The following is a 14,355-nucleotide window of genomic DNA, read 5'->3' as shown; positions in this document are numbered from 1 at the left end:
GGTGAGCTATTTGTTACAGTGGGGGGTGGGGGGAAAGAAAAGGTCTCCTACCTCAGAGCCAATAATGTTTAAGTGAAATTTGATAAATCAAAACATTACTGTTCTGATCTGAAGGAATTCAGGACAATGTATACTTTAACAACAATCAATTGAATAGATATGATAAATAGGCAGAATCACAGGGAGGTGTTTATCAACCTTTCATTTTTCAAACTTGGTTCATGTCTTGCTAACAAAAGTGTTTTCACAACTAAGAAAAATATCCACTAAATGGTTGCTTGTTTGTGATGGAATGTTAATACACCGAAATACAATTCTCTTTGTTTCCACAGATGCAGGCCGAAAGTGTTTCGAGCATTTTTTAACTTCATTTCAGATTTTCAGCTCTTGCTATTTTTTTCTTTTGAAGGAAATTTACTAAAGTTGGAACTTTCTATAGGAGATGTAATACAATGCTGCTAATCTGTTTCTGTTTTTTTTTGTATTTTCTGGGTAATTTTGCAACTGCTCTTTGTATATAGAAATAATAAAGATGCACTCTAGTAACAACAGTTTTTCAGAACTATGTTATGCATTGCAAAATTATAACTTTATAATATTTATCCTGACAAAATTGTATTAGAGTGAGTGCAGAAGAGATTTGCTAGGATTTGAAAGAGTTTGATCCAAGTTTATCTCCAGGTTTCAGTTTTGAGGATAGCGTGGCTTCACCAGTTTTGTTTGCTTTGGAACAGAGAAGGTTATAAAGTTACACATCTGAGAAACGTGCCCTCAGATCCAGTTCATCACAGCAACCAAGGTATCTGTCTTAGCCATCCACATTTACCTACATTTGGGCCATATCTCTCTTGGATTTTCTAGCATATACCTGTTCAAATGTCTTTTAAACATTGTAATGTACCCAAATACACAGCTTCCAATGGCAGCTTGTTCCATATTCCCACCTCCCCCTGTGTCGAGGAAGTTTCCCTTCTTGCCTTAAATCAATGCCCTCCTCTATCCTGGGAAAAAGTGTGATCATGCCCTTTATTTACTCTTGTTTTGATTGTATATGTGTGTGAATCTTTTTTGCAGCCTTCCTAGCCTAATGTTATCCTGCCTATAGCTGGACAAACAGAATTTTATATATTACTCCATGTGATGTCACCAATGACTTTTACATTTGTAACATGATGTCCCAACTGGTATGGAAGTGTCAATTGGAGACCAAATAATGCAGAACTACCAGGGGCGAAGATAGAATTGACAGTAGGAAATTTATCTCTATGGCAGTTATGTCTAAATCTTTGAGGAAATAAGATTCCCAACTGTTTTTTATCCCATAGCTCAATACCGTTAAGCTGGGGGTCCATGGAACCCCTGAGGTAGAGGGAATCTGATGAACTGTATCACCAGGAGGGTGTTTGAAATCTGACTTGTACAATCTTAGGGACTTGTGGAGGTAGAGACTCTCACATTTAAGAAATATCCAGAAGACTACTTGAATTGCCAAGGCATAGCTGTTTATGGACCAAGTGCTGGTAATTGGGATTAATACTCGAAATACTAATGAACTCTTGAGGTTATCATGGACACGCTGGCCCTATGTACTCTATGATTATTCATCTGCATTACTTAATTTTGCAATGAAGTGAAATGGAGCCTAATGACAAGTGTAATTAGTCTATTATGTGAAATATGGCAATAATATAATAAAGTATTAATATAGGTTCAACAATTACATTTACACTTAGTAGTTTAGAAAATTAATTACAACATGCCTTGTCTCTCTCCATTACAGGTTAGCAATGGGTATAGTATTTGCTCTGTTAGTATTTTGGACTCCTTTGGTAAAAGTGGATACAGAGTTCCCTGTGTATTATTATGGAATCCTGCTGTTAAGTTATGCCTTGCATCAGGTGAGAGAGTGCGTTGGATTAGTATATTGCATTAAAATAATATTTTGTAAAATACTAAGATGTATTTTTGAAAATGGCTCATTATATGTACTGAATCCTTAAAGGAACTAAACTAAATCATGTTTCTGAACTGGCAGTTATAATGTTCAACAAACCGACTTCTGAATTTGACCTTGAGTCAACATTTTACTTTCTCATTAATTTTGAAGGTGGGTTATTAATAAAAAGATTTTTTTCTTCAAAAGATACTGAGCTGATTTCTGAACTGGAAATAAGGAATGCAGTGGTTTCAAGTTAGTCTCATAGTATTCAGATTTATCTGCAGAACTGTATGTGCACTGGACAGGCTAGTTCTCATTTCTTTCAGGTAATTTCTTTCTCAACTTGTTCCTCTGAACTAAAAATAACTTGCTTCCACTCCAGTTCTGGGGTTCTAAGGTGGCTAATATGTTTTTTTTCTGTGACATCACTGCATTATAATTAGTCCTTGCATCCTCTTCATTGAGGTCTGATTCAAAATATATTGAAGACGAATTGGCTCAATAAACAACTGATCGGATGTAGTCTTCCATATCTTTTAGTGTATGTGAAGGTGTCACATAGCCAGATATTTATAGCAGCACAGTGATTATACATTAAAGCTAATTTAAGACTAATGAAAGACAAGGCCAGATCTATTCTGAATCAGAGAAGAAATCACCTTGAACTTGCAGAAAAGACTGTTTGGAAAATTGGCAGATGTTCATCTGTCATCCATCTACTGTGCCTATTGTCTTGTTTATTATTTATTGTAATGTCTCCACTGTTTTGTGCACTTTATGCAGTCCTGGGTAGGTCTGTAGTCCAGTGCAGTTTTTTTTTCCTGTGTTGTTTTTACGTAGTTCAGTGCAGTTTTTGTACTGTTTCATGTAGCTCCATGGTCCTGAAAAATGTTGTCTTGTTTTTACTGTGTACTGTACCAGCAGTTATGGTCAAAATGACAATAAATAGTGACTTGAAATACCAACATTAAATATTAACTTGTAGTTAGTTGATTCACACATGCATTTGGGTTAAAAGATTCAAGCATGGAGAAAAAGAATCAGGTTTATTATCAGTGGCATGTGTCGTGAAATTTGTCAACTTTTACTTTATTGTCACCAAACAATTGACACCAGAGCGTACAATCATCACAGCGATATTTGTTTCTGCGCTTCGTGCTTCCTGGAATACAAATCAAAGTAAATATAATAACAATTTAAATTATAAATCATAATTAGAAAATGCAAAGGGAAAGTAAGGTAGTGCAAGTCAGGTCCAGATATTTGGAAGATTCGGCCCAGATCCGGGTAAGGATCCATTCAGCTGTCTTATCACAGTTGGAAAGAAGCTGTTCCCAAATCTGGCTGTACGAATCTTCAAGCTCCTGAACCTTCTCCCTGAGGGAAGAGGGACAAAAAGTGTGTTAGCTGGGTGGGTCACGTCCTTGATTATCCTGGCAACGCTGCACTTAGCGCAGCAGTTCAATGCAATACATAATATAGAAGGGAAAAATAATAAGTAAATCAATTACAATATACATTGAATGGATTAAAATTGTGCAAAAAATAGAAATAATATATTTAAAAAGTAAGGTAGTGTTCATACCAGTCAGTGATGCAGCCTATCAGAATGCTCTCCACGGTACATCTTTAGAAATTTTTGAGTGTATTTGTTGTCATACCAAATCTCTTCAAACTGCTAATGAAGTAATGAACAAATGGATATAAAAGAAAGTTAGAGAGCAAGATCACCTTGCCCTGTTCAACCTAGGAGAGCGATACAGTAGCATAGCAGTTAGCTTAACACTTTACAGCATCAACGATCTCACAGGTCAATTCCCACTGCTATCCGTGAGGAGTTTTTACATTTTCCCTGTGACCATATAGGTGCTCAGTTTCCTCCCACTTTCCAAAGGTTAGAGTTAGTAAGTTGTGGGCATACTGTATTGGCACTGGAAGCATGGCGAAACTTGGACTGTGTTTGGTCTTGATGCAAAAGATACATTTCATTCTATATGATGTACATGTGAAGATAAAGGTAATCTGTAAATCATTAGAAACACATTGTCCCTTTGGTATTTATTGTGACATAGAGATTATTAAATCAATTTTACACATTAAGAAACGTTTTTCCAGATATTTTTTATGTTGTGTGTAAATTAGATAGTTCAGGCATTCTAATCTAGAATAAGATATCTGACAGACTACATTTGGTAGCTTGACAAATTGTTTTTCAAATTATGATCTAGAAAATCTCTATTAATTGAAAACCCAACTTGTACTTTTTGTTTTATCTTTTAAATTACTTCCAATATCTTTATATCCACTATTATGCATAAAAAATCCTTTCCAGGTGTTGATCTTTAACCCTTCTCTCTGAATGATAGTTTACTGGTAATTGGGTCTTTTGGCCTTGTAATGCTTCACATCTGCATTAGAATTTGGCTATCTTTACTTGACCTCTTCACATTTTATTCAGGCACCTGATGCTATGTATGTCTCTACAAATGTTGCTTTTGTTTGTGTATGTCAACAGTTTTTGTATCTTAAATTATTTTTTTAATTATAAAAGTAGTAATTTTGACATGCAAATCCAAATATATTTGAACAAGCTGAATATTTCCAAAATGTACATTAATTATACATTATCTTGTTGTTTGAGTTTATTATAGATGGTCTTTCAAAAAAGAACAATTTTCTTGGAATTGCATTTACCTTGATAATTTGTCAACTGTATTGACTTTTTGTTTTTCTCCACTTTTCAGGTAGCTGTCTATAGCATGTATGTTGCTATTATGGCTTTTAATGCTAAGATTAGTGATCCTTCAATTGGAGGAACATACATGACTTTATTGAATACCATCTGTAATCTTGCTGGAAACTGGCCAGCTACTGCAGCCCTTTGGTTAGTGGATCCACTCACTGTCAAGAAATGTGTAGGTGTGCCCGAACAAAGTTGTAGATCAGCAGCAGATTTGGAGGTGAGTCTTTATTTACTAATGGTAAAAATGAATGATCTACCGCAGTTATTCAGAATGGGGGTGTTACTGCCCGCTCCTAAGGGGGCGATGGGGAAATAGGAGTCGTCGGGGGAGGAGCATTCAAGATTCTTGGGGATGGACTGTAAATGGCACCTTAACTATACCTTGATAATTACGAGAGCTTACGTGATTGGTGAGTCACACTAACTGGAATAGTATAAACGTAGCTTGCTGAATACCGGCTCTATGCTGACTAATATTCAGATTCCAATCTCAATTTTTGCTGTTATAATCGTTTTCACCTTCATCTCGCTGTTCCTTCGTGTGCCACTACCATTGTTCCATGCACATCAACTTGCTGATGTCATCAACACCCAATAGACATTCCCAGTTGGTGGTAATTTTTTATTTTAATTTAGTAGCCCCCTTAATGATGGCTAAATATGTATGGCACAATCTCGAAGTCTGAAGGCAGTGAAGCCTTGAATTCTGATCCTGCTAAGAAACAGAAGCTACAGAGAGATGCGTACCAAGAATATAGTTTTATTCCATTCCTGTCAGATCAATGATGCCTTGTGTCTTATTTGTAATACTGTACATACTGTCTAATGAAACCATAATTGCAGGAGCTCTTAAAAAGGCTACTTATGGTATCATTCAGTTCCAGAAGATGAAAGAAGATTTTGAAAAGAGTTGCACACTCGAGTCATTTGTCAAGTAATATAAAAATGACCTTGATAGTGATGTCATTGCTTCTTATAACATTTCCAAAATGATAGCAGTGTGTGGAAAATCTCATACAATTGGTAAAAGATTAATAATGCCTGCTTTATCAGAAGTTCTCACCACTGTTCTCAAAATGGATACCAGTGTTTTAAAATCAATTCCTTTGAGTAATAACTCAGTAGCTCATCGTATTAACAAGACATTGAGTATCAACTATGCACAGAGCTACAAAAAAAAACAATTTGGGATACAATTGGATGAGTCAACTGTGCGAGACAACAGGGTATTGCTAATGGCGTGTGGTTTATCAAAAATGGAAAAGTTTATGAAGAGATTCTTTTTTGCAAAAAGTTAAAAATTGAGGATAAAATTATTCCCATTAAGAACATGATTTTTAAAATCTGTTCATTTACGGGATGTGGGCATCGCCAGCTAAGCCAGCATTTGTTGCCCATCCCTAGTTACCCTTGAGAAGGTGGTGATGAGCTGCTTTCTTGAACCACTGTAGTCCCTGAGGTGCAGGTACATGCACAGTGCTGTTAGGGAGCAACTTATATGATTTTGACACAGCAACATTAAAGGAACAGAATGGTGAGTGACTCGGAGGGGGATTTCCAAGTGGTGGCGTTCCCAGGTATCTGCTGTTCTAGACCAGGGGTTCCCAACCTGGGGTGCGAGATGGAATTTCAGGGGGTGCAACAAAGAGTGGCTTGTGTCCTTGAGTGACAAGTCTCGAGTCATCACTCAGCCAGCTGCCAGTGTGCCTTGAAAAGTGGTAGTAACGTTTGTCCCAAGCACACTCCGTTCTCATCACATTAATGAGGTATGTCAATGATGGTGCTGTGAAGGAAAATTTCCTGTTTTGTAAAGATCTGAAAACAAACACAACTGCAAAGGATGTGATGCAGCTGGTGAAAGACTTCTTTGCCAAACATGATTTAGATATCAAGGTCATTGGTTCTGTGTGCACTGACGGGGTGCCTGCAATGTTTGGAAATAAATCTGGCTTTTCTGCATTGATAAAAAAGAAGATTCCAGACTTGCAAGTTACCCATTGTTTTCTTCATTGGCATGCTTTGGCATGGTTGATGTCGATCCAGTGACTCCCATACCATCTGTGCCGAGTTGATGTTGAGCTCACAACTCAACCTCTTAAAAAAAAACACTGCCACCTCCAGTTTAAGTTCCCACGCGGAATATTGTGGAGGATCAAATACCCAAATCCAGCACAGCCCCCACTTGGCCCATTTAGCCTGTCTCAGAGCAGTGGTCCTTAGGACCCGGCAGAGCATGAGACCTGCTGTCTGCAGTGTTTCTGTTCCATTGACAGGAAGCAATCGCAATTGAAATAAGGTGGAAATAATAAAGCGTTTGGAAAGAGGTGAAGCACCGTTGGTCATTGGAAAATCGTTAGGCTACAGTCGGTCAATGATCGGAACAATTTTAAAGGATAAAGTGAGAATAATGGAGCATGTGAAAAGCCCTGCCCCAATGAAAGCTACAATTATTACTAAGCAACGCAGTGGTTTAATTATTGGAATACATACGTTTCTTAAGTGTTTTATATGCATAGAAAGGTAAAATATATACTATATACTAAGACAAACGTTTGACTAACTGACGCTAAATAATACCGGATGTACTTGTTCCAACTTACGTACAAATCGGACTTAAAGACAGACTCCGGAACAGAACTCGTATGTTATCCGGGGATTGCCTGTAGTGAAAACGTAAAAATGTTTTTCAAAAATGTCAACTTTTGTGGTATGTGGCTATGTTATACGAACTTTCCTGGTCTTTGGAGAAGAACCAAACTGCATTTCCATCCTCCTACCTTGTTGAAGGAGGCTTCAGTGCAATGAACCACATACTCAAAAAAAAACAAACAAACAAACTGCTTGGACATTGTTACATGTAGGGACTTAACGCTTTTACTGTCACAGTTTAAACCAGATATTTCAGCTCTTGCAAATAACCATCAAGCTCCGGATCACATTGATCTGGAAGCTGCTGTACAGCGCGAAGGTACAATGTAAGCTAAGTTTAAAGACAGACAAAATTTAAAGCATGAATCATTTTTCTCATGTAAGCTTTTGGTCAAGATGTTTTTACACTTTGAGGACACAGGAAAGTGTATTGTCTAAGAGGGGCATTGGCAATTATGAAAGTGCTTTAGGTGGGTGTTGGGCTAAAAATGGTTGGGAAACTGATCTATAGTATTGTCTGTGTGAGTGCTTTTCATGCTTGATCACAACAAATATAAACCTCTGCATTATAATTGAAACTTTCTCCTTTTTTTTTGTCCACATACAGCTTTGTGTTAAATCTGGTGGTTCATGTGCAACAATAACTGATGGCTACTATGTAGAATCTGTATTCTGCATTTTCTTTGGACTTGCATGGTGGCTCCGGTATGGGAAAAAATTCAGAAATCTACAAAATGAGCATCCATCCACATGGCAGTGCAAGAGGAATAATTGAGTTCATAATGGAAGTTTGTGGAGTTTTATGAAAATTGGATCTCTTGGCCAGTGTTCAAGAGACTGAAAAAAGAAAGTATTTTATCAGTTTTATAACATTTAATTTGAGTATGTCAAATGATTGCTGTATGCTACAAGTAGTGCCGGTTATGTATCGCACTAATTTTAATTAGGCTTTTTTTGTTGAAGTTTAAAAATTGCCTACTTGTGCAACAACATCCATTACATAGATAGCAATCAAGTTGCATTATTTCAGATGTCATATAAGGTACACTTGAACAGTGGCTCTAAAGCAAATTGCATGCCTGTTAGAAAAATTGGCAAGCTTACTGCCTCTCTACTGAAAGTGAAAATGCTTCACAGAGCAATTACTTAAGAGCACAATTGGTCTAGTAAATCTAGTAATTGCAACAATGGCTACATTTTGAATTGCAAATTCATATAAATATTTTGGGTCTATTTACATTAAGGATGCTATTGTTTTAGATGTTTACCTTCCCACAAAATTGCAGTACTATATCAGTGAAACGTTACCACACAATACGACTTAACCTGATAGTGGACTTAAGTGTAGAGACTTGCCTGTAAGAATAATTCTGAAGTCACCTTGCTTTGGTGTTTCTATCATACATTTCACCTTTAATTTTGTTTCATCGCATGTAGGGGGGTGGGGATGAAATGTAAATTCAGCAAGATGCTACAGCTATTTAAACTAATTTTATAAAACATAATAAATTGGGATAAACTTGGATGACATCAGAGTAGCATAGAAAAGGAAAAGAAAATTTGATAGACACCCAGCAGGTCATAGAGCATTTGTAAAAAGTGAAACATCCTTTTCTGACATATCAAAGAAGCAAAATAACAGCATTGTATATTGTACATTAAATGGATTTCATTCAAATTACTACTTCTGTCTATAGTCCTTCTGGTTACTTTAATTTCCATAAAGCTATCTTCTATATATATATATATATATTTCTCAAATGAAGACAGGATTGCACCAGTGAAATGCCTTTATTCCTTTAGCTAAATCAACTGTGATATCATGTAGTGGTAATCATTCAATCCAAAGATCATTATTCAATAGTCTGTCCAGGATTTGAACAATATAATTTAGACTAATATTTGCCTGCAACAGTGGGGACATCATCTTTGGATAAGATGTTAACTAAGACACCGTCCTCTTTTTAGATAATTATGAAAACTAGGTGGTTGTGATTATTTGAAGTAGAGTTTGAAATTATGATGTTCAAGCCAATCCTTCTCTCTACATTAAGAGCTCCATGATAAGATGAAGTATTCATTTAAATGCATTGGCTGTTTATGAAATACTCCCATTTTCAAAATAGCTTCCGTATTAAGTAATATAATTGAAAAATAATTATTAAATATGAACTGCTTTGTGGCATTCTGATATAATGAAACATTATTCACTTCCAACTTATTTTTGAAAACTGTATGCGAGCATAACAGTAGAAATATTTGGCCTTTAGAGAAACTCAGTGACAGAAACTTGTATTTAAGACCTTTTGAATGATGCTGATTTCCACATTATGACTTGCATTTTATTCCAGCTATTGTAACATCTGGTTCATCATTTCAAAATTTTGTCATTTAAACTCTTCAGACCTTTCCTATAGTCTGAAATATTTATTGATCTGAGGAGAATGTGTTAAATAACATGGATTTGAAATTAATATGTACATGGTACATGGTACCATTAATATGTACATGGTACATGGTACCAAGTGGTATATTTCTTTCTCAGTCATTCAAAATTCTTTATGGAAGGAGAAAACCTCTCCTTTTGTTACCTACCAATCTCCATTTTGTTGGTGAAATTTCAATCAATCGAAATAGATCTAATATTTCTGTAGGACTGAATTTCTCACTAAGTGGGATTGACTTGGGTTTCAGTCTCTTCCAAATCCTTCATTTGGACAATCTGTTTACTCAAAACTGTAAGTTAACTACAAACTGAGAACTTTGAATTATTCAGCATTTACTAAATTATCTGTGATGTATCGACATACTGTATTTAGTCATCTCAATAGTATAATATTTTTCTTCTGGAGTCTAATAATTTATAATTGATTTTGATTGTAAACAAAGTACTAACTTTCACAACCATTTGTAGGTAAGCTGCTAGAAACTTGTGAAGTTTTTTCCCCCAGGTTAAACTCATTTGATGTTCTTTAAATATAAAGACTATTGTGCGTGAAAGCAGTGACCAACGACAATGTGCTTTCCACATCCTGATTTCAAACGTAAGTTGTGTTTTAAAAATAAATTAATTCATTATCACTGGTCATTGAGCTGTAGAATTATATAACCATGAAACCAAGCCCAAAACCCATCCACACTAATTACATTTTCACTCACCTCAACTTCAACTCCCTCTCCCACCCAATTCTCTTACCACTTAAACTGCACTTAAGGCAATTTATGGTTGCCAATTAATTTACTAGCTATTGCTACTTACGTTTGTGATAGAAAACCAGCACACCTGGAGGAAGACCACGATATTAAAGGAAAATAAAGCAGGCAATGTCTGAAGCTAGGATCAATGCTGATTTCTGGAGCCAATTTAACATCTGCCAGAGAATGGATATCAGTTTTTTTAGTTTGCTCACTGATGTCAGATCTTCCTTCCATCAAATTAAATAGATGGCAGAGTGAGGGATGTTTAACACAAGTCAAATTGGTTCTGAAGGGAAACTAGTCTGAAATTTTCATCAAGAAACTTATAATTTCAAATATTCTCCAGTCTCAAATCACTAACTATTCTTCTCTTGTAACTTTGTCTTTGGCTCTTTAAGAGGTATCAACCAAGGTTTCTTTTTGTGATCAAAAACGAATGTTTTTTTTGCACCATGAATGAAACATATTTGTTTCTGCTTCATTTTACCACATTAAAAGAAAAGAATTATGTTCCAAATAGTGAATTCAACCATTAGCAGAAAAATATTTGAAAATTTGTTTTTTTTTAAATTGATCTTGCTGGTGAAGAAATCTTTATTTAATTATGAAATGTTTATTTTTTCGATATTTCTGATGATCTGTGCAGTTATTGGCATCAAAATTTGTGTTTTCAAATTTCAGGTACACTAATTAATGAACAGAAGGCAAGGCATGACATTTTTAAATGACTATCCTGATTTTACCATTGGCACAGCTGGGCTTGTGCAGGCTTCATTCTTGCAGATGTTCCAAGGAATCCTTGAAAATGCAGCAGCCAGATTAGATTTAGTGTATTTAGTAAATGAATAGTTTGTGCTGTATTAAGTTGTACCTTCACTGGCATCTTCTCCGGTGTCATGTTGAATTGAGTATGACTTTGCTTCCTGTCAAGTTTTGAGGTGAATAATGAGTCAACTTTGGATCCTGACTCTTCCACCGATGGGACTGGAAGTGCCTGACAGGTGGGTAGTTTGTGAGGTGCTGAGCTCCTCCAACACTTACGCAGGACTTCTGTGTGCTTTCAATGCATGAACTTGAGGCTCTAATACCTCCTCAATTGTTCCATTACCATTTCAAGCAATCATGGGCCAAGAATTCCGAAGAGTCAGTTGGGATTTGCATTTTGTCAAGAGGTTTGGAGGAAAATCTTGAACAATGTCTGTATTATTGTATATGCAAATGACCTGGGCTGTCAAGAGGGGCAAACTGAGTGTATTAAGGCTTTGATCCTGAGACTACTGACCAGGGAGAAGATGTCATTGATATAGACAGACAGACAGACATACTTTATTGAACCAGAGGGGAAATTGGGTTTCGTTACAGCCGCACCAACTAAGAATAGTGAAGAAATATAGCAATATAAAACTATAAATAATTAAATAATAATAAGTTAATCACGCCAAGTGGAAATAAGTTCAGGACCAGCCTATTGGCTCAGGGTGTCTGACCCTCCGAAGGAGGAGTTGTAAAGTTTGATGCCCACAGGTAGGAATGACTTCCTATGACGCTCAGTGTTGCATCTCAGTGGAATGAGACTCTGGCTGAATGTACTCCTGTGCCTAACCAGTACATTATGGAGTGGATGGGAGACATTGTCCAAGATGGCATGCAACTTGGACAGCATCCTCTTTTCAGACACCACCATCAGAGAGTCCAGTTCTACCCCAACAACATCACTGGCCTTACGAATGAGCTTGTTGATTCTGTTGGTGTCTGCTACCCTCAGCCTGCTGCCCCAGCACACAACAGCTTATAGTATATATAGTAAACCTTCCAGGATTTTGTAGAAGCAGTAGTGGTGGTATCTTTTAAATACTTTGAGGGATCTGTTATAGGTAGTTCAGATGTCAAAGGAGAGGAAGGACGGCAGGACTCGTGGCTGTCTCAGCAGATCATTAGTTTTGTGCATATTTAAGGTTGTTTATATCTTCAACACCGTTTAATCATGGACAAAAGGCTATGTTAGCTTATTGAGGACATTCATAAATATGATCAATGTCTGTCTTCATCAAATGATAACTCCCAAGAGTTTGAGTAGTTGACATTTATCTGTTTGCTGAAGGACAGTATTGTGCAGAGGGTGCAGATTGGTAGAGGACCTTTATCATTTGGGTGTTGAGTGCTGGGGTCATACCAATTTCCACTAAAATCTTGTCTTTTCCATTTAATGCCTGACAGCATCAATTTAATACTATGGAGTTGTACACTACCATATTTATTTATTTGAACTTGTCTGGTGATGTGCCTGCTATTTTAATATATGAACTTGCCAAGAATATCCTGGTTTTTTTTTAAATTTGCTAGCTGATTCTTAATCATGCTTCAATATTTACTGGTGGTTGTTTCTGTACTAACTTTTTTTGAACCAGCGATGAGCAGTATTTGATCAATTAGTGAATAACTGATTATACTGTAGTGATCATTACTAATATTCTATTTTTGAATGATGACTGCATATATTTGTTGTGCTGATTGTGAACTACCAAAAAAAACCCAATAGTATATTATAACTTATCCAGTTAATTTTAAATCTCCTAGTTAAAATAAAACAATTTAAAATTTACTAATTAAAACAAAACAGCTTCCCGATGAATATGTTGTGTCATTGCAAGTATCCATAAATATCCAATGCATCTGCAGCAACTGTCCATCAGTACCTCAACTACCCATAATTTCCATTAGCCAGAAGAATAACAGGGGCAGTTCATACATGGTAGCATCACTACCCCCCCCCCCCCCCACAAGATTCTCTCCTTCCTCATTGTTACATAAGGTACTATTTTTAAGGGAACATCTACACCAGGGCAACATAAAGGTGTCTTAAAAGGGCCACTCAGAAACAACAGTAATTCTTGGCCTTGACTTTTTCATCACCTCCACCTCCAAGAATATAAAATGTCTATGTATTTAATCTGCACTTTTATTGTTCATAAGAATAAGAAATGGAAATCCTTTCAAAATGAGTTTTTTTTTTCAAAAAATGAATTTCCTTAGTTAGTCTTTTATCCTTTGCTGCTCTAAATGATTTTGAGGAGATTGTTCTTCCTGTGCTTTCCTTTGTCCTTTCTTAAAGAAAACCCAGTGCACTTCATAATGCCTTATTGAGTAATTTTTTTTGTATTGTGATTGATGTTCTCTTGATTTACTGTATATTTGTCTTATTTGCTCATTCATGTCCATTTAAAAGTTTGTATTTTATGATTCTCTGCCACTTTTGAATTTTCTGTTATTTTGATATAATGGTTTAATCATATTGAGATTGTTGCTACTATTTTTTTTTAACATCTTTCACCATTATTGTATCAAGCTAGGAATACCCTCTCCTGGTATTCACAATTTGAAGTTAGAAAGGAATAAAATTTGACCAGGTTTTATAACAAAAGGCATCTTGTATATTAATTTTGGTTATACTTGTCATTGGTTAAACTGGTCATACTTGTCTTACTCATTTATGGTTTCAAATTTTACTACCCATGAAAAGCCAGTTAGCCAATACCAGATCTGGTAACTCCTTATAATGAAAGAAGAGAGGAAAACACAAAGAATAAGCAGTGGAAAATTAGTGGGTTAACTCATTCTTAGAAATGGAGAAAGCAGATGAAGCAAAAAGCAGAGACAGTGGAGAAAATTGAAATTAAAATCGAGGAGTTGATTGATCAATAATCACATTTTCAAAAGGATATTTCTTGGTAATTATGTCTTTAAGTTAATGGAATGCTGCAAAATGACAGCTGTATCTAGTCATGGGATATCTGCACAATGTAGCTGATTTGGCACCAATAATAAC

The 14,355-nt window shown here is 36.0% G+C and overlaps 1 protein-coding gene across 3 annotated transcripts in view; it reads left to right on the top strand.

Moving 5' to 3' along the window:
* The window catches only part of slc33a1 (solute carrier family 33 member 1), a 34,561-nt gene extending 21,470 nt beyond the window's left edge, over positions 1-13,091 (top strand). For 2 of the 3 annotated variants that reach the window (XM_059946405.1, XM_059946418.1), the window contains exons 5-7: positions 1,781-1,898; positions 4,684-4,899; positions 7,939-13,091. In XM_059946405.1, the coding sequence (XP_059802388.1) occupies positions 1,781-1,898; positions 4,684-4,899; positions 7,939-8,106 (502 nt within the window). In that variant the 3' untranslated portion in view covers positions 8,107-13,091. The remainder of the gene's footprint in view (positions 1-1,780; positions 1,899-4,683; positions 4,900-7,938) is intronic. The other variant, XR_009507254.1, reaches the window with a different exon arrangement.
* The last annotated feature ends 1,264 nt before the right edge of the window (positions 13,092-14,355 follow it).

This window comes from Hypanus sabinus, chromosome 2 (assembly GCF_030144855.1).
Source record: "Hypanus sabinus isolate sHypSab1 chromosome 2, sHypSab1.hap1, whole genome shotgun sequence".
NCBI lineage: Eukaryota > Metazoa > Chordata > Chondrichthyes > Myliobatiformes > Dasyatidae > Hypanus > Hypanus sabinus.
This window is presented reverse-complemented; position numbering and strand designations above follow the sequence as displayed.